We start from the raw sequence: 23,970 nt of genomic DNA, 5'->3' as shown, positions 1-23,970 counted from the left end.
TCGGCCATACCATGCGCAGAGATCGCCTTCTTGGCAAGCACGACGGCAGTAGACGGTGATCGCTTGACCGCTTGACGCATTCATGAGCATGCTTTGCATTGCGACGATGTGGTGGTGGCGCTCTTTCTATCATGTACAACGGTTTATCTGTAAGACTGGTGGCCCCTTGTTGGCCGTTACAAACTACTCCACTCCTACGCAACAGATCAAACGCCCAATTTTTTCCCACCTTGATTAATGTCGCACAAATCCCTAGATTATTACACCGAGTGCGAGTTGTCGGCACACGAAAACGGCTTGTTGCGCGACTTGTCGTGGGCGATAATGTCGACGGCGGCGTAGGTGCCGCCAATTGTGACAAAGATGCCGAGGAGGAGCAGGACGGCGTTGAAGGCAGCGGCGAACACGTTGCGCTGGCTGGCCTCCTTGAAGCGCCAGTTGTCGTGCCACCACATGAGGGTGTAGGGGATGATGCAGACCGAGGGGCCGATGAGGGCGCCGATGAGCGAGATGAGGTTGCCAAAGATGGGGATGGCCGACGCGATGAGGTACGCGACGCTGATGGTGCCAGCGACCGAGCAGAGCCAGACGGTCCAGTGGCGGCGGGTCGGCTTGCTGAGGTCCTCGGTGCCGGCGAGGATGCGGACGAAGAAGTACTTGGCGGCGAGGTGGCCGTAGATGGTGAGGGTGACGAGGAGCGCGGGGATGGCGACGCCGTAGCAGACCTGCTTCATGAGCTTACCGGCCGAGCCAAGGGCGGGCGACGAGACGTATTGGCCACAGAAGTAGTAGACGACCGAGCCGAGGACGAGGTAGAGGACGAGCACAAAGAGCATGGACGAAACCATGGCCTTCTTGTACTGGCGGTGGTCACGCATCTCGGAGATGATGCCAAAGTAGGCCGGGGTGGCGGCAAAGGCAAAGACGACGTCGTTGACCGCGGCCATGGCGTGCGAGAACGTGGCCGAGACGATGATGTGAATGTCCTTGTCCCAAGGGCCCGTCTTGGGGGCGGCAAAGGGACGGTCCTGGATGCCGACGGCGATGGTGAGGATGAGGATGGCGAGGAGGATGGAGACGAGGCCGACCCAGCCGAGCCAGGCCACCTTGCCGAGGGTGCGGATCGAGGCGCACAGGATGCCGGCAAGGGCAGCGACAAAGATGAAGATGGCAGTGCACGCGCCGTGGGTGGACACGGCGTTGAGGGCGACCGAGACACCGACCATGCCGGCGCCGGCGACAAAGATCATGAAGAGGAGGAAGGCGATGCCAAAGTACTCGCGGCCGATCTTGCCGCCGATGATGAAGCCGGCGTCGGCGATGGCGTACATCTCGGGGTGGTTGGCCTTGAAGTCGCCAATAACGAGGGCACAGTCTGGGGGTGTGTTGGTTGTGGCAAAAGGGGCACGCCAGCACGCGCCACTTACACAGGATGATGAGGTTCATGACGATGAGGAGGATGATACCCGGCACCATGCCGACGACCATGAAAACGAATGGAATGGAGAGGACTCCGAGGCCGACGTTGGCCTTGGTCATGAGGACGAAAGCGCCGACCATGCCGAGCTGGGGTCAGTTGGGAACACAAAACCCACGTACCGAGCGGTAGTTTGGTCCTCCCTCGCTCATGTCGCCGAACACGGCGTCGTGGGTGACGGCCTGGCCGTTGGCGGGCGCGACCTCAACGGCATAGTTGTTGTCCTTGCCGCTGTTGCTGTAAGGAGTGTTTTCTTGCTTTTCGGGGTCGTATGAGTTGTGCGTCGACATTGTTTTGACTGGTATCGCAATGGCTGATGAGGGAGGGGGAGAGGTGCGCGTCTCCCACTGTATATATAGAACTGTGCCAAGGGCGAGGGGGTGCTGAGGGCGAGTGGCAAGTGAGCCCCAGAGTAGGCTCCAACCCACTCCCCCCACTCTGAGCGCCTCGTCGCCCGACCTCGCCGCGCGGCGTCGCGACCCAACGACATTTTTTTTCTGATGTAAAACATGCACGAGCCAGTTGTTTCTAAGCGAGGAATGGAGACAAAGGGGGATGTATCAGGGCAATCAGTGGCGGAGGTCAGCGCTCAAGCCTCTGAGGGGCGGCCGTGGCGTCGGCCATCTGGGGCAAAGTACTTGCGATTGGTACAGAACGGTTTCCCCACTACGCGCGATATGGTTGAGCAGGCTGGTTGGCGGGGCAGGCGTGCGGAGACGCGGAAATCAGTGGCAGCGATAGAGGCGCGCACAAGACGAAATCCGCAGACCCACTCGGCCATCAGCGGAGCCGCGAGCGAGCCACACCCACCCACGAGCTATGGGCGAGTCAGCCGGCAGCCGATGCGATTCCGAGCAAGGGGTCGGGGCGAGTGCCTGCGATCTGATCGCTGGATCTCGAGTGGGTCTGGGTCGTCACGTCGGCAAGAACGACCTCGTCCATCTTTAATCAAGCGACGAGAGCAGATGCGGCCCCACTGTGGCGGCGCGCCCTCTGATCAGCTGGCCCCCGGGGCCGCTGGGGCAACTGGGGCGCCGGGATGCAACCCGCTCCCTCGCTGTTGCACGAGCGAGACGAAAGAACAACAAGTGTTCGCGGCGGCTCATCGGGCCTTGCGAAAATTACCGAGGGATGCCGCTGGCTCCGGCCGGCGTTCACCAGCGCAACGAACGCCTCGTGCAGCCTCGGTCAGCTGCGACTGCAACCGACAGTCGCGCAGCCACGCCACGGCGGCCCGAAACGAGCGCCACCGTGCGCCAGGGCAATCGCCTCACCTCGGTCTCCTGATTTGTTGGCGCGGATGAAACGGTCGGCTCGCGGCCGTTTCGCGATCCGTGGGTCGCGTTCGCCAGTAAAGTGCTGGCGGGCTCCGCCCGAAACGACCTGGCGAGGCGAGCAGGCCGGCGCCCTTGTTTCACAAGCGAGCGCTGGCTCGTGGCTGGCCCGGAAATGTGCCCACGGAGGCGTACTCGAACCCACTGTTGGCCGCCGTGGGTGGCCGTGGGTGGGCCGTGTGTGAGAGGGCAAGCAGCAGAGGCGACGAGTTGCTCCGTCGGCGTATTCCCCTGCTGCACGCGACGACGCGACGCGCCGCTTGCCAGTCGCTGCCTATCCCGCCTAGCGTGGCCCATGTGGATGCATCGGCTCTATCCTTTAAACTTGAAGCGCTCGCGCAGCCGCTGGCCATAAAAGTACATGATGGTCGGGAGCGGGATGCCCGTGGCCGCGACGAGCGCGAGGAACGTCCCGCCCCAGCCCCAGCCCATGGTCGTGAACATTTGCGGCGCGAACACGGCGATGACGCATGCGAGGGCCGAGCGCACGGCGACGGCCCCGGCGACCGCGGCTGCCGAGTACGGGAAGAAGGCGTCGACGATGAACGCCTGCAGCGTGTTGAACGCTAGCATGGTGCCGTACGAGAGGATGAACTGGCCGATCATTGGCGCGATCCAGTGGACCTCTGCCTGGGCCGTCCACCCGAAGATGAACAGGCCGATAGGCATGCACGTGATGCCGACTTGGGTCATGAGGAGCTGGGGTGTGAGCGGCGGCGACGGCACTCGGGCTTACCCTGTACTCTGGCCGGCCCTGGTCGCCGTTGCGCTTCGAGAGGTACTTGTAGATCCTGTCCTGGAACGCGGCGGCGGTGAACGCCGCGCTGAAGAAGCCGAGCGCCATGGGCATGTACGACAGGCCGACGGTCGCCTGCTGCCAGCCGTAGCTGAAGAGCTTGTTGTCCGAGTACGGCGCGCGGCCAAACAGCTTGGCGAGGGCCACGACGAAGAGGTACAGGATTGCTGGGGGGTGTCAGCCAGGCTGCCTTGCGCTCGGGAATTGGCTCACAGAAGATGTACGCGTAGTACACGCTCGCGATGGACGCGACAGGGTTGCCGAACAGCAGCCGCGGGGGCCTGGAAAACGCCGTCGAGAAGGCCGCCTTCGCCTGGTCGGCCGTCACCATGGCGCCCATCCAGCGAAAGTCGACGAGCCAGCGGCGGAGCGCGCCCATGTCCTCGGCGGGCGGGTTGCGCACGCGGTACTGAAACTTTTTCTGGATGGCCGGCGCAAACGTCTCAGACGAGAAGAGCACAAGCAGCACCCAGTTGACGCCGCCGAGGATCGTGATCGCCCACTGCAGCCACCGCCAGCCGCCAAACACGATCCAGTACCCGAACATGCTGCCCAGCGGCGGGCCGGCCATCGGGCCGATGGCGTAGAGGCTGACGGGGCGCCCGCGCTCCTGCGGCGTGAACATGTCGGCGCAGGTCGCGACGCCGAGCGTGGGCCCGACCGAGCCGAAGCAGCCGCAGAGGAAGCGCAGGATGATGAGGCCCGGCATGCTGGTTGCGTTAGCTCGCGCGATTAATCTCGGAGCCGGCGGCTCGACTCGCGACTCGCGACTCACTTTGGCGCTAGGGCCGCGGCCATGCAGAAAATAACAAACAGCGTCTGGGACAGCATGTAGGCCGGCTGGCGACCGTACAGCTCGCTCATTGGCGCGAAGAGGAACGGCCCGGTGCTGCTGTTAGCGTTGCCCAGTAAACACACGACTTACCCCATGCCCAGGACGTAGCAACCCGCGATGAGGATGCCGACCTTCTCGTTGGTCTCGCCGAGATCCCTCATGGCGTAGGGGATGCCCGGGACGGCCATGGTGCTCCCGCAGGTCGAGACGAAGGCCGTCAACGCGACCGTCACGACGGCCGACCACTTCTTCCGGTTGGACCAGTTGCGCGCATTCTCTGGCGCCGTGTCAAAGTTTTCGAGCGCGCGCAGCGCCTCGGCCACGGAGCGCGTGGTGCGCGACGTGACCGTCTGCCGCAGGTCGTTGCCGTCGTCAAACTCGGGCGTACGCTTCTCGCGCGTCGCTATCGACCCATCGCCCGACGTCACGGCAATGGTCGAGGGCGTCTGGGTCGACGCCCTGTCGGTGGTGTTGTCGGTGTTGGTGTTGTGCTCATTGTTGGAGGCTGCCTGACCCTTTTCAACATCTATGGCTCTTGTCATAGCTGTCGCAGGGTCATGGCGGGGAGGAATCGTGCGGGCTGGGCCTATAAGCCTGGTGAGCGCGCGAGGGGTAGGGAGGAAAACGAGCTGCGAGGGGAGTGCGAAAGAGACAAGCCCTGTTGACAAGAGTTCTTAAAGTAGAGTGTGGCTCCACCCGGCCATGTCCGTCTCGGTCGGTTAGTCCCTCGGTCACGTCTTCGTCCCCCGGAGTCGCCAAGCACGAGCGCGTGCAGCCTCGGTATTCCCTGGCGACCGTTGCGATACGGCCGAGATGCGGGGGTGAGTCACGGTCGCAGTCGACATCTATCACATGCTTGCTCAACTACCCACGGCACCCCAGCTCCCCGCATTATACATGCACCACAGCCTACAACATACGTACGCCGCCCGCCCATCCCTCCCTCGGCTCAGCCGGCAAACAGGCTGCGGTGCAGCTGGCCGTCCGAGACCTGCCAGTGCGTGAGCGAGCTCCCGCCGCCACCAGCGTCGTGCTGCCGCCAGTACTCTTTCAGCAGGTGGATGCCTGCGCGCGTGTCGAAGCACATGTGCGGGCTGGGCGTTAGCGCGGAATGCCGTCGGCAACTCACCCAGGGTGCCCGAGCAGCTGGAGCAGAGGCTCGCGCGCTTCCATGTCGCCGCCGAGGTGGAAGCCGGCGAGGAGGAGGGGCCAGAGCAGCCTGGTCGTCAGCGCGTGCTCATCACTGATCTGCAGCCGGCGTACGCGTGTACTCACCAGTTCAATGGGCCATACTCCGCGTCCAGCTCCCTTGCCAGCTCGATGATAGCCCGCGCGCTCGACACGACCTTGTCGTCGTTCTCGTCGAGACCCAGCACGTCGCGCAGCAGCGCGATGCGCATCGCGTGCCGGAAGCAGTGGTTGCCGTACTGGGTGCGACTGTGGTACGGGCTAAAGTTGAAGCCGTGGTCCCACACCTGAAGCTCGGCGAGCAGGCCGTTTGCCGAGTCCTGCAGCTCGCGCGGGGGCCGGCCTCCTTGCGTTGTTGACTCGCGCGCTATCCCGATGAGCGAGCAGGCTCTTGCCATGACGTCGACCATGCCGCGGGTAACACCTGGCGTCGGTCAGCACTGGCTTCCCCCCACACTCACCAAACATGCGCTCGACGCTCTCCCACTCGACGTCGGTGCCCGACCACTGCTCGATCTCAAAGAACCACGGCTCGAACGGCTGCCGTATGAGGCTCGGCCGCCGCCCGAGCGTCATGCACGCAAACACCTCGCGGATCGCCAGCTGCTCGAGCACGAACCGCGTCACGCTGTAGTGCGAGCGCGGGGTCGACGCGAGGATCTTCTGCGCGCCGCCCAGCCGGTCAATCAGGCCGAGCACAGTCGTGAGCAGGTCGTCCCAGCCGTTATCTGCCGACAGGCTCTGCGCCGTCAGCGCGGGCGGGGAATCGAACGTACACTCGACACAGTTATGCTCAGCAGCGCCGCGAACGCCGTTTCCACCTCGTCCTCGTACTTTTCCGGGTCGGCGAGCACGTGTGCGAGGAGCGCGAGCACGCGCTTGCGCGCCTCAGCAGTGACGCGGCACGCGGCGGCCTGGTTGGTCGGGTCGTCGATGAAGCGCAGGCGCACGGCGCCGACCGCGAGCATGGCGGTGCGGAGCGCGTCGGTCGTGTCGCACGTGCCCGGCGAGTAGCGGAAGGCGAGGGGCGCGTGGATCGTGACCCAGGGGTTGAACGGGCTGCGCTGCGAGTTGAACGCGATCAGGTCCTCTGCGTTGCCGATGTAGTGCCGGAACGTGAGCATCTCGTCGCTGGGCGTCAGCTGCTGCCGCCAGGGGGAACATACACGCGGGGGAAGAAGGCGTTGAGGAATGATCTGCCGTCAGCCACCTCCCGGCGCCGCACCCACGGGTCCATCATGAGCTTCTTGCGCGAGTTGGCCGAGATCCAGTCGACGGGCGGGAGGTCGGGCTGGGCGGGCGCCGGCGCCTTGGTGCTGGGATTGAGCGAGGACGACGCCGAGCCGGCGCGCGACGGCCCCGGCTCGGGTGAGTGGCCGCCGTTGGACCGGGGCGCGGCCTCTGACGCGGCCGAGGCCGCCGCCGCCGCCGTCGCAGGGAGCTTGCGCCTGCGTTTGCGAGGGTTCGGCGCCTTCTCGGGCCCCCACCCGCACTGGGGTCAGCTCGCTCCGCGGGTGGGAAGCTCACGTCACGCCCGCCAGCCTTGCACCGCCCGCACTGGGGCTTGATCTCGTCGCACTTGACTCTGCGCGCGCGGCACGTCAAGCACCCGTTCCGGGACCGCTGGAGCTGGTACTCGTCGTCTGTGGGGGCTGCGGCCGAGGCCGGGGCTGCCGGGGCTGGGGCTGGGGCTGGGGCTGGCGCCGCCGCGGGTGCGGGCGTCGCCATGGTGTGGATCGTGGCGGTGGCTGCTGGCTTGAGGACGAGTGGAAAGTCTATGCGCTTTGGCGAGATGTCGATGTGGAGTCTGGGGAGGTGGAGTGGTTGCCTGCTCATTTTGCGTGGTGCTGCACTGCTGCCCTTCCAATCCGAGTCGAGGGAAGTGGCTGTTTGATTTCGGTTATCGCGCTTTTTACACAATCTGGCCCATGCCATGGCCCATCTCGCCTCGTCCGCCCAACTACCGACATGCATCAAGGGGAGGCTCGGCAGCCCTATGCAGGCGGCAACTCCTCCGCCGCTACAGCCGCTGCAGTGAATCAGCGTTCAGCCTGTGCATGGCCGTGGCCAACAGCACGGGCCGGTATTCGCAAAGCGGTTATCGCCCTCCTGGAGCCCCCCAAAGCCGCCTCGTTACGAGCCAGTTACAACAGTTTCATCCCGCTATTGTTCCGCCAAGGCGCTTTATCCCCACGACTACAACTACAGCTTGTGCTCGCCCTGCGAGTAGTACTCCTCGTCCTCGATGTACTGGGCGAGCGAGAACCAGCCCATCTCGGGCGTGCCCATCTCGGCCTTGGTCGACGCAATCTCCTCGGGCCCGGCCTCGACAATGGGGTCGGTCGGGCGGCGCGCGGCGTCGGCGAGCAGCTGCGCCTGGCAGCACATTTCAAAGTTGATCTGCCTGGGGTGTCAGTTGTGCATGCGTTCCCGTGACCCACCACCACGCCGCCTCGTCGATCGACAGCTTGCCCATGGCGACGATGCCGTGGTTCTGGAGGATGGCGATGCGCTTGCTGCCCGCGATGGACGCGATGCGCTCGCCCTCGGTGTTGTCAAAGACGGCGCCGCCGAACGGCACAAGCACCATCTCGTCGTGGTACGCGCACGCGTCCTGCGAGATCATGTCGAGCGTGCGCCCGAGCGAGCTGAACGCCTTGGTGTGCGGCCCGTGGACGTGGACAATGGCCTCGATGCCGGCCGGGCCCTCGCGCCCGCGCACGCGATAGATTTGCGAGTGGATCGACGAGGCCGACGCGTCGGTCGGCGCCAGCCCCTCGACCATGACGCCGTCGGCGATGCGGCAGCGCACCAGGTCCGACTGCTTCATGCGCGCAAACGACTTGCCCTGGGGGTTGACCCAGAACGTGTCGGGCTCGACGGGGTCGCGGACGCTGCAGTGGCCTGGGGGTTAGGTGGGACGGGTGGGTTCACTCACCGGCAATGCCCTCGGCGAGCTTGAAACGGTGCATGATGCGGAAGACGAGGGCGAGGTGCTCCTTGCGGTACTTGCGCTCCTCTTCCAGCGTCGCGAACGCCGGGAGCATGGTGCGCGTGTGGCCCGTCTGCACGTCCTTGAACGGCGACGCGTCAAAGTCGGCCGTGATGGGGAAGCCAGAGGTGGCGGGCGACGGCTGGACCGAGGCCTGGCCGCGGAGACGGAGCGTGGGCGAGGTCGCCGTCGTGGTGGTGCTGGTCGATGGTGCTGCGCTCATGGTGGGGGTGTGAGTCGGTTGTGCTGGTTCCTTCTGTGCTGTCCGGTTCGGGAAGACAATGCGCTCTGCAGCGGGGTTAACAAAGCCAGAGGCCGAGTCGGAGTGCTAGTTATATGGGGAGCAGTCGAGGAGCGAGCGGCGGAGACATGAGCAAGCAAGCGCCAGGATGTATTGTGCGGGGCAGTCGGCTCGAGCCGAGGGGAGCAAGGGAGCGTGTGGGGGAGCCGCCGAGCCGCCAGGGAGCCGCTGTGGCTCGAAACGAGGCGGCGGCATGGCTCCGGGAACCGCCAGCCAGGTGACATCACGGACTGATGGGATTCCGGCGAGCCGCCGCCGGCGCTCGTAACGAGCAGCTCGCGCGGTTACTTGGCGTTGGACGTCTTGTTGTTGCCTCGTTTCCAATATAACTGCAGCTCTTTGGCCTCGCCTCGGGGTCACCAACACCGAGTCGACAATGAGCAGCAGCAGCAGCAGCAACGTGCAGCGCGTGCACGCCGCGCTTTTTCCAACGCACGGCCCGACCCGGCTGCACGCGCTCCCCACGCTCGCAAAGGAGCTGGGCGTGCGCGCCGTGTACGTCAAGGACGAGTCGGCGCGGTACGGCCTGCCTGCGTTCAAGATCCTGGGCGCGAGCTATGCGCTGGCGAGCACCCTCGCCTCCCGGTGGGGCGTCGAGGCGTGGGACGTCGCTGCGCTGCGGGGGGCAGCGGCGCGCGAGCCCGGCCTGACCATCTACGCCGCGACCGACGGTGCGTGGCGACGACGACTATGCTGACCCCAGGCAACCACGGGCGGGCGACGGCACACACGGCGCGCCTCCTCGGCCTCCCGGCGCGGGTGTACGTCCCGCGCACGGTCGAGCCGTGGTCCATCGCGGCTATCGAGTCGGAAGGGTGCACCGTTACGCAGGTGGACGACGACTACGACGGCGCTGTGCGCGCCGCGGCCGACGCGGCGGCGGCTGCCGGCGGCCTCCTGATCCAGGACATGTCGTGGGAGGGGTACGAGGCGATCCCGGAGGTAAGCCACGGGCCGAGCGCCGCTGACGCCAGCTCATCACGCAAGGATACATGACCATCACGTCTGAGGTCGACGCGCAGCTGCCCCCGGGCACGCAGGCCACGGCAGTCGTCGTGCCCGTCGGCGTGGGGTCGCTGGCACACGCCGTCGTGCAGTGGTACCACGGGGGCGCTGGCCGTGCCGCGCAGAGCAAGGCCAGCCCGCGCATCCTCACGGCCGAGCCCGAGGCCGCGCCGTGCCTCTCGGCCTCGCTCGCCTCGGGGAGGGAGAGCCCGACGCCAGTCGAGACGAGCTTCACCATCATGCCCGGGCTCAACTGCGGCACGGTGAACCCGCAGGCGTGGCCCGACCTGCGGCGCGTCATCAGCCCGCGCGACGCGCTCGTGGTGAGCGACGACGACGCCGCGCGCGAGGTCGCCGCGCTCGCGGCGCTCGGCGTGCCCGCCGGCCCGTGTGGCGCCGCGTCGCTGGCCGCCGCGCGCAAGGCGGCGCTGGGGCCGGACGACGTCGTGGTGCTCATCTGCACCGAGGGGACGGCGGGAGCTAGCTAGGGTACACGTGCATGTATAAACAACGATATGGGCTCGGCCGCGCCGCTAGATGCGCGACTCCTCAAACGACTTGCGCGCGTACGCCTGCGGCAGCGGCTTGCGGTAGGGCCGCACCACGTCCTCCGACCTGCGGCCGTAGGCGACGAACATGGCCTCCGGGGCCGTCGTGTAGGCCGTCGGCGTGTCGTCCGAGTGGGTGCGTGCCGGCGTGCTCGGCGCGGGCCTTGGCCTCGTCGCGGCGGGGGGTTGCTTCGCGTTCGGCAGGGGCTCGGACACGAGGGACAGGGCTTTGGCCTGCTGCGTCAGGTCGAGCTGGGTCGCCTGCTCGCTCCACGCCCAGGTGGGCGGTACTGTGGTGTCAGCGGTCGGATTCAGCCTTAGCTGCTTACACCTCGACGCGCGCATCATCCACCGCAGCGACGGCGGCGGCACGTTGGCCTGGCCCGCCTGTGCCGCGCGCGAGAGGCTGCCCTCGTCGACCTGGACGACCTGGCGGCCAAACTCGTCAAAGGTCGAGGGCCACACGAGGCCCTGTATCGCCTCCTTGAGCGGCGCCTTGAGCCCGTGGTGGAAGCTCATGATCTTTGTCTGGTCGTTCCACCCCAGCCGGTCGGCCTCGATGCTGAAGTCGACAAAGTACTGGTGCGCGGTGGCGCGCTGCGTCATGTTCATGAGGCGCGTGGACGCGACGTCGATGGGTTCGGCCTTGGCAAAGAGGCCGCGCAGCTCGGCGGAGAAGACGGCAAAGTCGTCGCACATGGCCTTGTTTGTCCGCCGCCGGCCCGAGAACCACTTGAGCGCCTGGCCCCGGAGGTGGGCCGCGGCGAAGAGCACCTTTGTGCGCTCGTCCTGGAACTGGGCTGGGTGGAGCTCGATGTTGAGCTCGACTTGGGTCAGGAAGTTGTCGAGGAGTTCGCTCGCCCCGGAGAACGGGTCGGGGCGTGGGCAGAGCCACCCGGGGCTGGGGTTGTCGAGCATCATGTGGGTGGGTGTGAGTGAGAGGGTGTTAGGTGGTCTTGCTTGTGGAGTGTCTTGCTCGACATTTGTTAGCAGCCCCATCCTGGGCGTCGCCGTCCCCACCGTCGCCCCCACCGTCCCGACAGCGAGCAAGACGACCATGTTACCAGGTCCACAGGAACCAGGACAGGCCAACGTCGACAAAGGCTGGAAGTCGGCGAGCGGCCCGTCAGACATGGGGCAACCGTCCGACATGAGGTGTCGGTGCCTGCAAACAACGGCATGATGCCATGTGGCCTGGGAGCTGGGAGGGTGCGAGCATGCCGAAACGCTGATCCGCCCGCAACCCAAACGTCTCCGGGAGGGTCTCCGGGAGGGCTGGCGACGGGCTGGCGACGGGCTGGGGACAGGACAGGGCTCTGGCCGGCCCGTCGCAGTCTCGCTCGTCGCGAGGCGAAACAAGGTTTGGCCACTCAAACGGCGCTGGGCTGGGGTGTTTCGTGCGCCAGTCCGAGGACGAGGTACAGGGGTTGTTACGGCACGTCCACGCAAGCAGCACCACGGTGCAGCGATACAACAAGGTCGACTACAAGGTTGACTGCTACAACTTGGACGGGCGCCACACGGGCGCGCGCTTCTCCTGGAACGCGGCGATGCCCTCCTTGATGTTCTCGCCGCCGTTGACAGCGTGCATGGCCTTGGAGTCTGCGAACAGCGCCCCCGCCTGCGTCACGCTGGCCACTTCGTTGGTCAGGCGGATGCCTGGAGTCAGCTCCCCTCCCCCCTCGACGACGCACCATACAAGCCGCACTGGACCGAGTCGGGGCTGGTCGCCGCGATCAGCTGTGCCATCTCCAGGGCCCGCGCGTCCACCTCGGCGTCGGGCACGACGGCGTTGAGCAGCCCGAGCGCGAGCGCCTCGGCGGCGGGGATGTCGCGGCCCGTCAGGACCAGCTCGGCGGCCTTGTAGTGCCCGACCGTGCGGACGAGGCGGTGCACGCCGCCGGCCATGACGGTCGTGCCGCGCCGCGCTTCGGGGAAGCTTAGCGTCGCGGACTCGCCGGCGATGAGGAGGTCGGCGCCGAGCGCGAGCTCGGCGCCCGCGCCGACTGCGAAGCCCCGGATCGCGGCGATGACTGGTTTCCTGGGGTCGGCGTCAGGGGTGCGGTGGGGCGACATACTTTGTGATGCGCTTGCTCGGCCCCGCCACGCCGTCGCGCGGCATGGCGAAGGGTTTGTCGGGGGACTGGGCGTGAGCGGCGTGAGCGGCGTGGGCTGCATGATGGGGTGGGGGAGGGTGATGGGATGGGTGGGGCTCCGGCACGTACCCACTCGCCCAGGTCGGCGCCGACGCACCACGCGCGCGCGCTGGTCGAGCCGAGGATGGCGACGCGCAGGTCCGGGTCCGCCTCGAACCAGTCAAAGACGCCGGCGAGCGCGTGGCTCATGGCGCTCGTGATGGCGTTGAGCCGCGCGGGGCGGTTCATGGCGATGTGCAGCACATGCGGCGCGGGGTAGGTCAGCACTGCGACGGCGTCGGGGATGGGCGGGGGCGGGGTGGCCGGCATGGTGGGGGACAGTTGAGCGCGCTGTCGCGCTGTTGATCGCGGCTATATGACTGCTGCTGCCCCACCCCGGCGTAAGAGATACCCGCGCCGACGAGGTCACCGAGGCGTGACCGAGTTGCGAGCTGCCCGCACCCTTCGTATCTCGGCTCAGCCGGCCTCGGCCTCAAAGTGGCACAGTTACATCGTTGTACAGTCATGCTTCTTGACACGCTCCCGGCTCCACGCTCCACTGCCGCTCCCCCCGCCCCCTCCCCCGCCTAGTGGTTCTGCCTGGGAATGGGCATGGTCTGCGCGATGCGCTGGAATTCAACAGCCTCCTTGATGACCATGCCGTCGGCGAGTTGCGCCACGCTCTCGCGGAACATCTTCTGCCACGGCGTCTGGCTCTTGGGGCCCTTGTAGGACGGCATGGCCGCCCGGCGCTCCTTGATCTCCTCGGGCGTGAGCTCGGCATTCGCCGAGCGCTTGAGCAAGTCGACGCGGACCACGTCCCCGTCCTTGAGGTAGCCGAGCAGGCCGCCATCCGCGGCCTCGGGGCTCGCGTTCAGGATGGCAGGCGTGCCGCACGTGCCGCTCTGCCGCCCGTCGCCGATGCACGGCAGCTCGATGCCCTGCTGGATGAGCTCGGCCGGCGGGAGCATGTTGACGACCTCTGCGGCGCCGGGGTATCCCTGGGGCCCTGCGCCGCGCATGATGAGGATCGACTTTTCCGTGATGCCCGGCGTCTTGTCGATGCGCGCGTGGTAGTCCTCTGGCCCGTCAAAGATGACGACGGGGCCCTCGAACGCCATCGGGTCGTCGGGGTTGGAGAGCCAGCGCTCGCGGAACGCGGGCTTGATGACGCTCGTCTTCATGATGGCAGAGTCGAACAGGTTGCCCTTGAGGTTGATGAACCCGCCCTTCTGGGTGAGCGGCTTGTCAAAGTCGAGGATGACGCGGCGGTCGCGCGAGACGTCGCCCTTGACATTGTCCGAGACTGAGCGGCCCGACACGGTCACGGCCGAGGGGTGGGGCAGCTTGTTGTTGCGCAGCAGCTCGGCCTGCACGGCGGGGAGGCCGCCGGCGCGGTAGTACTCCTCGCAGAGGTACTGTCCCGCGGGCTTGATGTTGACGAGGACTGGGAGCTCGTAGCCTACGCGGTCCCAGTCGTCGCAGTCGAGCGCGACGCCAATGTGCTTGGCAACAGCGTTGAGGTGAATGGGCGCGTTGGTGCTCCCGCCAATGGCGGTGCAGCAGGCAATGGCGTTCTCAAACGCCTCCTTGGTGAGAATGTCGCTCGGCTTGAGGTCCTCGCGCACGAGGTCGACGATGCGGCGGCCCGTGGCGTAAGCGCACGCCCCGCGCTCGCGGTACGCGGCCGGGATGGCCGAGGACCCGGGGAGGGCCATGCCCAGCGCCTCGGCGAGCGCGTTCATCGTCGACGCCGTGCCCATCGTGTTGCAGTGCCCGATGCTGGGCGCGCTCGTCGCCATGCCCTGGACGAACTGGGCCGCGTCGATCTGGCCAGTGGCATACAGCGCGCGGTTGTCCCACGCGACCGAGCCCGAGCCCATGAGCCGCGTGTTGTCGCCGCTGTACCCGTTGAGCATGGGGCCGACGTTGAGGCAGATGGCGGGGATGTTGACGGTCGCGGCCGCCATGAGGAGGGCTGGGGTGGTCTTGTCGCACCCGGTGAGGAGGACGATGCCGTCCAGAGGGTAGCCGTACAGCACCTCCACGAGGGAGAGATAGCTGAGGTTGCGGTCGAGCATCGCCGTCGGGCGCTTGCCCGTCTCCTGGATCGGGTGGCAGGGGAACTCCATCGGCGTGCCGCCCGCCGCGAGGATGCCGTCGCGCACGCGCTTGGCGAGCTGCAGGTGGTGGCGGTTGCATGGGGCGAGGTCGGAGCCGGTCTGCGCGATGCCGATGATGGGCTTGTTCTGCAGAGCGAGCTCGCCGAGCGTCACACCGTCGTTGAGGTACCGCTCGAGGTAGATGCCGGTCATGCCTGGGGTGTTAGCTGGTGCTGAGGTGCCTCGCTTGTCGCGCGCGGCGCGGGGGTCAGGTGATGGTTGATCCGCCCGAGCCGCCGGTAGCCTCGGCTTTGTAACCATCCACTTGGGGGAGTTGCGGGAGACAGGAGTGCCGGTCACCAGCCTCCTCCCCTCGCCCGCAGTCCTACCAGCGGTGGCACCGGCACCGCCGCCGACAGCCTCGCCCGCCCCGCCCCGCCCCACGCCCAAGCCCACGCCACTCACCAGGATCCTCCTCGTCGTTGAACCACTTCTTAGAGCGGAGGGGCACGGCCGCCTCGATCCCTTCAGCCGCCGTGGGCTGGTAGAACGTCGTGCGCTCGTCGGTCGGGGCCGTAAACGAGCGGGGGAGGGGGACGCTGGCGCCGGACGCGGTCGACGGCGGCGCGAGCAGGCTCACTGGCTCGGCGGCGCCGTTGCTACTGCCGTTCGCGCGGCCGCAGGTACAGCCTTCACAAGCTCCGTTAGACATGGTGCTGGGTTTGGGTGTGCGGCGTGCGCGGGATGCATGCGGGCTTATGTATGACCTGGGTCGATGGGTCGCAGCTCCAGGAGCCAGCCGCCGCTTCGGTCCGTGAGATGCCGGGAGTGCTGACGCTAATTGTGCGGCTTGTTACTGGCCAGGGCGGGCTGCCTCTGCTCCCTCCCCCCTCCCTCCCCTCCCCTCCCCCCCCCGGCCTTGGCCCTCGACAACACGCCGCGCTGCGTCAGACGAGCGAGCGAGTCACAGGGCACGCGTTGCCCCACGGCCCACAGCGGCGCGGGCAAAGCCGAATGGCGGGGTGCAGGCCGGGGCGGGGCAGACCCCCGGCTGGGTGGGCAGGGCTCATGGCCGTCCACTGCCGGCGGCGTTGCACGATCAGTCTACCTTGCCCTCTACTTCCAGCGCAAAGACGCATTCGCCTCCCCCTACGCAGAGCAGCCCCTGCACCCCTGCACCCGGCCCGTAATGTCGGCCAGTATAACTCCGCCCCGGAGCCCTGCCAGCCCCCGCCGTGGACCCGGCGTATGCCTCTGCCTGGGTCGGTGCTGGCCGTGAGGTGACACGGCTCTCGGTCCGTCTTTGCGCCGAGCAGCACGGCCCAGTACCAAGCCTTGTAGTGGTCACGAGACGGCGTAGAGGGGTCAGCAGGCTGCGGGACGGGAGCCGTGACAACCACGTCGATTGCGGAATCCGAAATCCGCGAGAGAGGGCAGGGGGGTGTCGACGAAGATGGACGTCCGGCTTGCCGATAGATCGGGCCGGGGATAGCACAGGAGCGTGAGTGCTGGATGCGCGGGCTTCGCTGGAACCGGCGTGCGTCGCGTCGTGCGTCGCGTCGTGTATATCAAGCCCCAGGGCCCCGCGCTGCTCGTGTTGCTGCTCGCGTGCTCGTCGAGCACCCCCTGCCCGGCGACCCCCCCTGCCGGCGCCAACCCCCGACCCCCTCGCGTGCCCCGCCGTCGTTACAATCAATACATCCTAGTCGTAGAACACATAACGATATGAGGACTTGCCGCCGCAACCCCCCGCCAATACTCCTTCTAAACCTCTAATTACTTACGCCTTGAGACCGGCGGCCTCAAAGGCCTGGGTAAAGTCGGCAAGGATGTCGTCAATGTGCTCGGTGCCGACCGAGACACGGATCAGGTCGGCAGTGACGCCCGACGCGGCCTTCTCGTCGTCCGAGAGCTGCTCGTGCGTCGTGGTCCAGGGGTGGATGGCGAGCGACTTGGAGTCGCCGACGTTGGCGAGGTTGGAGATGAGCTTGAAGCTGTCGACAACCTTGGAGCCCGACTCGGAGTCGCCCTTGACGCCAAACGAGAGCACACCGCCAAAGCCGCGCTTGAGGTACTTCTTGGCGACCTCGTGCGAGGGGTGCGAGGGCAGACCGGGGTACGAGACCCACGCGACGTTGGGGTTGGCCTCGAGCCACTCGGCGAGCTTCTGCGTGTTCTGCGCGTGGCGCTCGGCGCGGAGCGAGAGCGTCTCAGTGCCGAGAATGAGCTGCTGCGCGGCGAAGGGGTTGAGGGCGGCGCCGAGGTCGCGGAGGATCTCGACACGGGCGCGGATGATGAACGAGATGGCGCCAAACGTCTCCCAGAACTTGAGGCCGTGGTAGCCCTCGGAGGGCTCGATGAACTGGGGGAAGCGGGCGCCGTTGGCTCCCCAGTCAAACTTGCCCGAGTCGACAATGACACCGCCAATGGTGGTGCCGTGGCCGCCGATCCACTTTGTGGCCGAGTGGACGACAATGTCGGCGCCGTGCTCGATGGGGCGGACAAAGTAGCCGCCGGCGCCAAACGTGTTGTCGACGACGAGGGGCACGCCCTTGTCGTGGGCGACCTTGGCAATGGCCTCGAGGTCGGGCACGTTGAAGCGGGGGTTGCCAATCGACTCGATGTAGACGGCCTTGGTCTTGTCGTCGATGGCCGCGGCCAGCTCGGCCGGGTCGTCGCCCTTGACAAACTTGGTGGTGATGCCCAGGCGGGGGAGGAGCACCTTGAGCTGGTTGTAGGTGCCGCCGTAGAGGTTGGTGGTCGCGACAATGTTGTCGCCGGCGTGGGCGAGAGCGGTGAGCGCGATGAACTGGGCGGCCTGGCCCGACGACGTGGCGAGGGCGGCGACACCACCCTCGAGGGCGGCAATGCGCTTCTCAAAGACGTCGACGGTGGGCTAGAACGTCAGCACCGCGGCGTCACTCGACACCCACGTTCATGATGCGCGAGTAGATGTTGCCAAACTCCTTGAGGGCGAAGAGGCGGGCGCCGTGGGCCGAGTCGTCGAACACGTACGACTGGGGGGTTAGCGGGGGATGTGGATACACCGCCTGGCGATGCTGCCCAGGAAACGGGCGTCGGGCGTCACCTCCGAGCCCGACGCCGACGCCGCCGGCAGCACCTCGCCCACACTCACCGAGGTGGCGTAGATGGGGACGGCGCGCGACTTGGTGGTCGGGTCGACATCCTGGCTGCGGGGAGTCAGTCTGGCTCTGGCTACAGCACCACGGTCCACTCACCCAGCGTGGAGCTGGAGGGTCTCGAAGTTGGTGCTCTGGGACATTTTTGTGTTGGGCGGCGGTGGTTGGGGAGATGGGGAGAAGGGACAAGGGCAGATGCATGGCTCGTACTGATATAGCCGGGCTGGAGCGGCGGCAGGCGGCGCGAAGACGAGCTGTTCCGCCAAGGCCATGACAATCGACGCACTCAGCACGCAACGAGCGAGGAGGAGGCTACACCAGGCTACGGTCGAGGATGGCGTGATCACTTCGACCTCGACCGTTCGGCTCGCGGCTGTTTCGCCAGAGGGCCCAAGCCGGCCAGGACTGCCAGGGCTCGTCGGCAACGGGGCGGGCGGCCCATCAACAAGCTACATGACTGGCGGCCGCAGAGCAGAGCAGCGCGAGCAGAGCAGGCACACTGCTGCAGGACGGACGACGACAGATCCAGGACAGATTCGGCATGCCAGCAGCGATTGCGCAATATCCACTCGGCACACTCGCCAAGCCATAGCCGCAGACCTCAGCTCCCTCTCGCCGCCGTCGACGCGTGCATCACGCAACGAGCAATGACCTCGACGCGACGACGTGATGCTCCGCGAGGACAGCTACGCGGGGATACCGCTCACCGCCGTGCATGCAGGCGACTACGGCCGCTGCTTCCAAGGTCTGCGGCGGCCATCTCGGGTCAGGCATCCCGAAACTGGCCCACCCCCACCCCGCGATCCAGGGCGATCCGGAGGGTGCGGACGGCTTCGGAATGCAGCGAGCGAGAGCGGCCTACATCCGTCCAAGGCGAGGTAGAGGCAGTTCTCGTTCCAGCAAGACGGGCGACGGCGCCCGCTCAGCCTCGACCCCGTCGCCCGCTCGCAGATCGTCGCTCGCGCGCCATGTCGTGACCGGGTCCGTGGGCGCTCGTCTGAGGGTGAGGCGAGAGCGCTGGCGCACTGCCCGGCGCCTCCCCGCCGAGCCGCGCCGTACATCCAGCCAATCCCGAGCGGGCGGGGCGCGGGCCGGCGACCGGTGGGGAGGGAGCCTCGGCGTTCCGTACAGCGGCCAGCGGCGAGGCTGCGCCGCTCGATCTGCGGCGGTGCCAGATCACCGGCTGCGGCGTCGTGCCCGAGACGCCGGAGCCGGCCTCGAGCGTCGTCGGCACAGGTATGACCCGGGCGGGTTGGCAACAGGCGGCTGGTGGCCGTGCTGCCGCTTCGGCCTCTGATGTCGTGCTGTCGGCAGCGGGCGGGCGGCTCGAGCAGCCAGCAGCCCATGGCACGCTTGTCGCGATGGCGACATGCGTGTTGAGCTGACGGTGAGGAGGTAAGCGGCGCGCGCCGCTGCATACATGGATGTAGCGAGGGCGCGTCCCGAAGCCAGTCGACGACGACCGCGCCCTGGCGTGCAGCCTGCGCGCCGTCCACGCGTCCACACGTCCACTATCATGGCATGCCGAGGAGCATCGCGTCAGATCTTACTAGGCACGCAGCTGCGCTGCCCGCGACGTCGGCAACGGGCGTTGGGCTGTTCGATCTGCTGGATCTCCTCGTCACTGCCTCATGGCGGCACTGCCACGCCCCAGCTGCGAGGCCGGCCAGGCCTGCATGCCCATCCACGTCGCCTGCCACGCCCAACGCGCCCGCCACTTCCGCTACGCCTGCCTCGCCCGCCATGCCTGCCTCGCCCACCGAGCACACCGGCGCCGAAGTGCGCCGGAATCGGCCTTTACAGGCGGCCTTTATGTAGTTGTCCAGCCTGTTAGGACCTCGGTCAGCTAACCGAGGCCCAGGTCGGGTGTGCTGTGAGCTGCTGCGCTGTCCGATGGCTGTCACCTCCTCCGAACGAATCAGACTCTGCGCAAAGCACGACGCATACAGCCCGTTGTCGGACTCTGGCCGACACGTAGAGACGCAGACGACTGACGTGTCGATCACCCCCCTGCACCCACTATCGACCACCTTGGCACACAGCACATGACCTCGCCCGACCCCGCTCGCGCGTCCTCTCCGCGGCCAGCCACGGCCGAGCGATACCCGTCGGCACGATAAGCCAAATGCTCGTACCGATTCGATAACAGCTGGTGCTGATTTTGCCATGTACGCTGCTGATTTTGCTATCACTCGCGCCGTAGTCGAGGCTGGCCCGGGTCCCCGCTGCGTGTGCCTGCGCTCGCCAATCGACGTGCGGAGCGAGTGCGGGGGGGTGCGTACAGCGCCAAGGCGTCATGGGACCGGTCGACCGGCGCGTAGTCGCCGATGAGTGACAGGCGAGGGTATGCACGCATGCATAGATAGACCTGCTTGGTGGCGAGCCCCCAGCCCACACACAGCCATGCCCGCAGTCAACATCCTCGTCACAGGCGTATCGGGGTACATGTACGTGGCGGCGGGCAGAGGGTGTGGCTAACGACAGTGGCGGGAGCTTCCTCGCCGCGCTGGCGGCGCAGCGGCGCCGCACGCGCTGCAAGTCGGTCGTCTTCTGCCTCCTGCGCGACGCGGCGCTCGCGCCTCAGGTCATCACCGCGGGCGGGGTGCCCGTCATTGGGAGCCTGGATGCCGGCGTTGCGCTGGCGGGCGTGATTGTCGACCGGGGGAGTGAGTGCGCGTGAGGGGCCGGCCTGACCACAGTCACGAGCATTGTCCACCTCGCGCGCGGGGAGTGGGCCGACCACCGCACGCTGATTGCTGCGCTCGCGCGGGTTGAGGCGGGGGCGGCGAAGCATTACATCTGCGTGAGTGGCGATTCCACGCCGTACCAAGTCGCAACCCACACCACGCGCCTCCCTTTCTCTTTTCCTCTCTCTCCCATTCACTCTATCTCGCTCTCCCGGATCCCGCTCCTGTCTCCCACGCCCCCTTCCCCCCGCCCCTCCCGCCCCACTAACGCCCACCAGCTAGGCCGCGGCGAGTCCTTCTCGAGCGGAACGGGCTGGCCGCACGCGACGACGAGCGACGCAGCCGACGTCGAGGCCCTGCAGCGCGCCGCGCCGCACTGCCTCTTCCGCAACACCGAGTCCAACGTGCTCGAGAGCGCGCGGATGTCCGACATCACGCCGTGGATCGTCGTGGCCCCGCTCGTCCGTGAGTATGCCCGCAGTGGCGCATCTGACGCCCAGATGGGCTAGGGCGCGGGGTCGGCAACCAGGCCTCGAGCTGCATCTCGCGCCTGGTGCGCGCCGCGCTGCGGCACGGGCGCGCGATGTACGTCCTCCCCGGCGACGAGGTGGGTCCGGATTAGGTGGGCGGGGCTGATCCCAGGCATGGGCGACGGTGCACGTCGACACGTTGGCAGAGTACCTCCTCGCTGTTCTCCTCCTCTCCATGTCGCCACCGCACTCTTCGTCACCGAGTTCGAACTCCTCCCCTTACCCCACACCACCGTCCAGCACGGCGGGCGACACACCTGGCGGGTACGTCTTCGCGACGACATCACACGTCTCGTGGCGCGACCTTGCGGCCGTCCTCGGGTCGTGCCTGCACGCACGCGGCCTCATCCCCGACCCAGACCCCGCGCCGTTCCCCAGCATCGCGGCGGCGGCCCGGGCGCTCGACGTGCCCCGCGACGCTGTCCTCCGCCAGTTCTCGGGCTCGGTGTCCCTCTCGTCTGAACGGATCGCAATAGCACTTCCACTCGACACGGCACTGAGGACAAGGGGCGTCGAAGGGCCCACCGACGCAGCCATCGGCCAGGTAGTTGACTCCCCCCACCTTTCCGACCGTACTACGCCTCCCCTCGACGCCGCGACACCACCACCATTGACAGAGAACACAGGGAGTGCAGTCGGCACAGGAGCCACGAGCCAGCTCCGCCAAAGTGTCGAGCGGTCACCACGTGGCGCGGCCACGTGGCACCACCCTTACCTGCGCAAGGTCAAAACCAAGCGCGATTTGCAAAAGTCGTCGAAAGCCCCCATGGCGCAGGTGGTTAACGCGAGGGTCTCATATTCATTATGAGCGTCGATAGACGTGAAATCCCTAGACCTGAGTTCGAGTCTCAGTGGGGGCAGCGACGCGAGCAGCAGCTCAACGTTTTGCTACTGGCTGCGGCTGCCGGCTCAGCGCTGTGTTTTGGCTGTCTCGTCGGCTCCGGAGTTGTCAATGCGATCTCTGCACCGACGCGCTTGTAGGGATTTATACGACTCCACAAAAGGTACTAGTAGTCGTCGTCGAGATGGTCGGGCTGTATATCCCAACAGTGCTCAAAACAAGATACATTTGCGACTGATTTTCCTGACTATACACGGTGCTGACGCCCCAAGCTCCTCACGGCACGTAGCGGAAGCCCACGGCCAGGTCGTGCTCCTCGATCACGTTGAGCGGCGTGCCCTTGGGCGGGCGGCCGCCCTCGACGCGGTCGCGGCGCCTGTTCTCCCAGCGGTAGAAGAGGGTCATGCCGAGCGCGATGACCAGGCCCATGCTCTGGAACGAGAGGTTGACGATGCAGCCCTTGCGGAACTGCGGGCCCTCCTTTGACGGGAAGAGGAACGCCGCCGCGAGCGAGAGGCACTGGCCGAGCGAGTTGAGCATGCCGAGCGAAGTCGCGCGCTGCGACTGGTTGCCCGTGTTGCTCGACTGCCAGGCTGCGGGTGTGAGCAGGAGATCGGGCGTTGCCGGCGCCACTTACCCATGATCAGAGGGATGTTGGTGTACCCGGCCGTGACGATGCAGATGCAGGCAAAGTAGCGGCCGGAGAACTGGGCGTGTGTGGCATGCGCGGCGGGCACAGCGAGGAGGACAGCCCAGCCCACGATACCGAGCATGAACGGCACCATGACGGGGATGCCGCGCGACTGGACCTTGTCCGAGTAGCTGGTGAGGAGGAGCATGAAGACGAGCGCGACGGCGTACGGCGGGACGGTCATGAGCTGTGCGCGGGCGTTTGAAAAGTCGCCAATGTTCTTGACGATGGTCGGGAGGAAGCCGCCGACCGAGCCCAGCGTGAGGTTCATGCACGAGTACATGATGCTGACGACGAACGTCTTCCAGTCTGTGAGGCAGCGGCGGACGCCGCGCCAGTCGATGCCGATAGTCCCCTCCTGGAGGTTTTCGCGGTTCAGCCTCGTGAGGCAGAGGGTGCGCTCGTCCTCGGAGAGGTAGCGCGAGATCTCTGGCCTGCTCGGCATAAACAGAAACACGCAGATGGCGAGGAGGACGCTGGGGCAGCCCTCGATGAGGAAGAGGATGCGCCAGTTCTCCAGGCTGGCATGCTTGATCGACGTGACGCCGTACGAGATGAGGCCGCCAAACGCGCCAGACAGCGAGCCGGCAGAGATGAACAGGCCGATGCGCTTGGCCAGGTCCTCCTTGGTGTACCAGTACGAGAGGTGGAGCGCCATCGCCTGGCCGAACATGGCCTCGCCGATACCGATGAAGAGGCGGCACACGAACAGGCCGGCGCGGTTCTGTACCGCCGCCTGGCAGGTGGCCGCGATCGACCAGACCATGGCGCCGGCGGAAATCGACCAGGACGGGTTGATCTGCTTGGCCAGCAGGGTGCCGGGGATTGAGAGGAGGATGTACGTGATGAAGAAGCAGCACAGCGCGATCGAGTAGTTTGTGTCCTTGTTCTCGAGCACGCCTTTTTCGAGGCCAGCGAGGCGGGCGTTGGCGCTGGGGGTTAGCGGACGGCCCGCGGGGGGGGGGCTCACAGGTTGCCGCGGTCGAGGTAAGCCGAGAGGTAGAGGAGCACGGCGAACGGCAGGATGCCGACGTCGAGCTTGAGCAGCAGCTTGCGCTCGGCGCTCGCCAGCCCGGCCTTGTACGCCGCGCCCTCGGCGCCGTGCGAGTGCACCGAGCCCTTCTCGGGGTCGGTGCCGCGCGTGCCCGTCGGCGCGAGCGTCGAGTGGTCGCCGTGCTCTGAGGCGTAGTCGTAGTGGGTCGCCTCCTCCTTCTCAACCGGGTCGCTCATCTGTACGTGCTTGGTGGCCATGGCGGGGGGGTGGGGCTGGGTGAGGGGGAGGCGGCCCCGCTTCGCACGCGCTTTATACCTCGACACGTACTGACTCATCCCTCGCCTCCGAGTCATTCGAGTTTTCTCCCCACATTC

General features: G+C 66.7%; 10 protein-coding genes across 10 annotated transcripts; 2 read left to right on the top strand and 8 right to left on the bottom strand.

Annotated features, from left to right (window-relative positions):
- Nucleotides 1-260: 260 nt before the first annotated feature.
- Nucleotides 261-1,767, bottom strand: Q8F55_007384 (uncharacterized protein; the record flags this gene model as incomplete). Its single annotated transcript, XM_069355817.1, has 3 exons — nt 261-1,375; nt 1,428-1,566; nt 1,600-1,767. 3 exons carry the CDS (start codon nt 1,765-1,767, stop codon nt 261-263), a joined length of 1,422 nt encoding a protein of 473 aa, XP_069205658.1.
- A 1,356-nt stretch (nt 1,768-3,123) lies between these two features.
- On the bottom strand, nt 3,124-4,984 carry Q8F55_007383 (uncharacterized protein; the record flags this gene model as incomplete). The annotated part of the gene is made up of 5 exons (XM_069355816.1): nt 3,124-3,510; nt 3,548-3,774; nt 3,821-4,317; nt 4,383-4,496; nt 4,533-4,984. The coding sequence occupies 5 exons, from the start codon at nt 4,982-4,984 to the stop codon at nt 3,124-3,126; spliced, it is 1,677 nt and encodes a 558-aa protein (XP_069205657.1).
- Nucleotides 4,985-5,391: 407 nt separating this feature from the next.
- On the bottom strand, nt 5,392-7,358 carry Q8F55_007382 (uncharacterized protein; the record flags this gene model as incomplete). The annotated part of the gene is made up of 7 exons (XM_069355815.1): nt 5,392-5,536; nt 5,572-5,661; nt 5,718-6,054; nt 6,092-6,371; nt 6,407-6,761; nt 6,860-7,122; nt 7,158-7,358. 7 exons carry the CDS (start codon nt 7,356-7,358, stop codon nt 5,392-5,394), a joined length of 1,671 nt encoding a protein of 556 aa, XP_069205656.1.
- A 474-nt stretch (nt 7,359-7,832) lies between these two features.
- Nucleotides 7,833-8,845, bottom strand: Q8F55_007381 (uncharacterized protein; the record flags this gene model as incomplete). The annotated part of the gene is made up of 3 exons (XM_069355814.1): nt 7,833-8,034; nt 8,072-8,534; nt 8,569-8,845. The coding sequence occupies 3 exons, from the start codon at nt 8,843-8,845 to the stop codon at nt 7,833-7,835; spliced, it is 942 nt and encodes a 313-aa protein (XP_069205655.1).
- A 454-nt stretch (nt 8,846-9,299) lies between these two features.
- On the top strand, nt 9,300-10,416 carry Q8F55_007380 (uncharacterized protein; the record flags this gene model as incomplete). Its single annotated transcript, XM_069355813.1, has 3 exons — nt 9,300-9,594; nt 9,627-9,865; nt 9,898-10,416. The coding sequence occupies 3 exons, from the start codon at nt 9,300-9,302 to the stop codon at nt 10,414-10,416; spliced, it is 1,053 nt and encodes a 350-aa protein (XP_069205654.1).
- A 1,558-nt stretch (nt 10,417-11,974) lies between these two features.
- On the bottom strand, nt 11,975-12,941 carry Q8F55_007379 (uncharacterized protein; the record flags this gene model as incomplete). Its single annotated transcript, XM_069355812.1, has 4 exons — nt 11,975-12,114; nt 12,171-12,517; nt 12,555-12,619; nt 12,702-12,941. The coding sequence occupies 4 exons, from the start codon at nt 12,939-12,941 to the stop codon at nt 11,975-11,977; spliced, it is 792 nt and encodes a 263-aa protein (XP_069205653.1).
- Nucleotides 12,942-13,198: 257 nt separating this feature from the next.
- On the bottom strand, nt 13,199-15,425 carry Q8F55_007378 (uncharacterized protein; the record flags this gene model as incomplete). The annotated part of the gene is made up of 2 exons (XM_069355811.1): nt 13,199-14,928; nt 15,179-15,425. 2 exons carry the CDS (start codon nt 15,423-15,425, stop codon nt 13,199-13,201), a joined length of 1,977 nt encoding a protein of 658 aa, XP_069205652.1.
- Nucleotides 15,426-16,493: 1,068 nt separating this feature from the next.
- Nucleotides 16,494-17,996, bottom strand: MET15 (Homocysteine/cysteine synthase; the record flags this gene model as incomplete). The annotated part of the gene is made up of 4 exons (XM_069355810.1): nt 16,494-17,609; nt 17,647-17,730; nt 17,850-17,904; nt 17,953-17,996. The coding sequence occupies 4 exons, from the start codon at nt 17,994-17,996 to the stop codon at nt 16,494-16,496; spliced, it is 1,299 nt and encodes a 432-aa protein (XP_069205651.1).
- A 2,260-nt stretch (nt 17,997-20,256) lies between these two features.
- On the top strand, nt 20,257-21,878 carry Q8F55_007376 (uncharacterized protein; the record flags this gene model as incomplete). The annotated part of the gene is made up of 5 exons (XM_069355809.1): nt 20,257-20,300; nt 20,347-20,519; nt 20,823-21,005; nt 21,041-21,147; nt 21,183-21,878. The coding sequence occupies 5 exons, from the start codon at nt 20,257-20,259 to the stop codon at nt 21,876-21,878; spliced, it is 1,203 nt and encodes a 400-aa protein (XP_069205650.1).
- Nucleotides 21,879-22,187: 309 nt separating this feature from the next.
- On the bottom strand, nt 22,188-23,853 carry Q8F55_007375 (uncharacterized protein; the record flags this gene model as incomplete). The annotated part of the gene is made up of 3 exons (XM_069355808.1): nt 22,188-22,504; nt 22,549-23,534; nt 23,573-23,853. The coding sequence occupies 3 exons, from the start codon at nt 23,851-23,853 to the stop codon at nt 22,188-22,190; spliced, it is 1,584 nt and encodes a 527-aa protein (XP_069205649.1).
- Nucleotides 23,854-23,970: the final 117 nt, after the last annotated feature.

The sequence above is a fragment of the Vanrija albida genome (assembly GCF_041260175.1).
Source record: "Vanrija albida strain AlHP1 chromosome Unknown contig_6, whole genome shotgun sequence".
Taxonomy (NCBI): Eukaryota; Fungi; Basidiomycota; class Tremellomycetes; order Trichosporonales; family Trichosporonaceae; genus Vanrija; species Vanrija albida.
The sequence above is the reverse complement of the archived record's forward strand: the minus strand, read 5'-3'. Positions and strand labels throughout refer to the sequence as shown.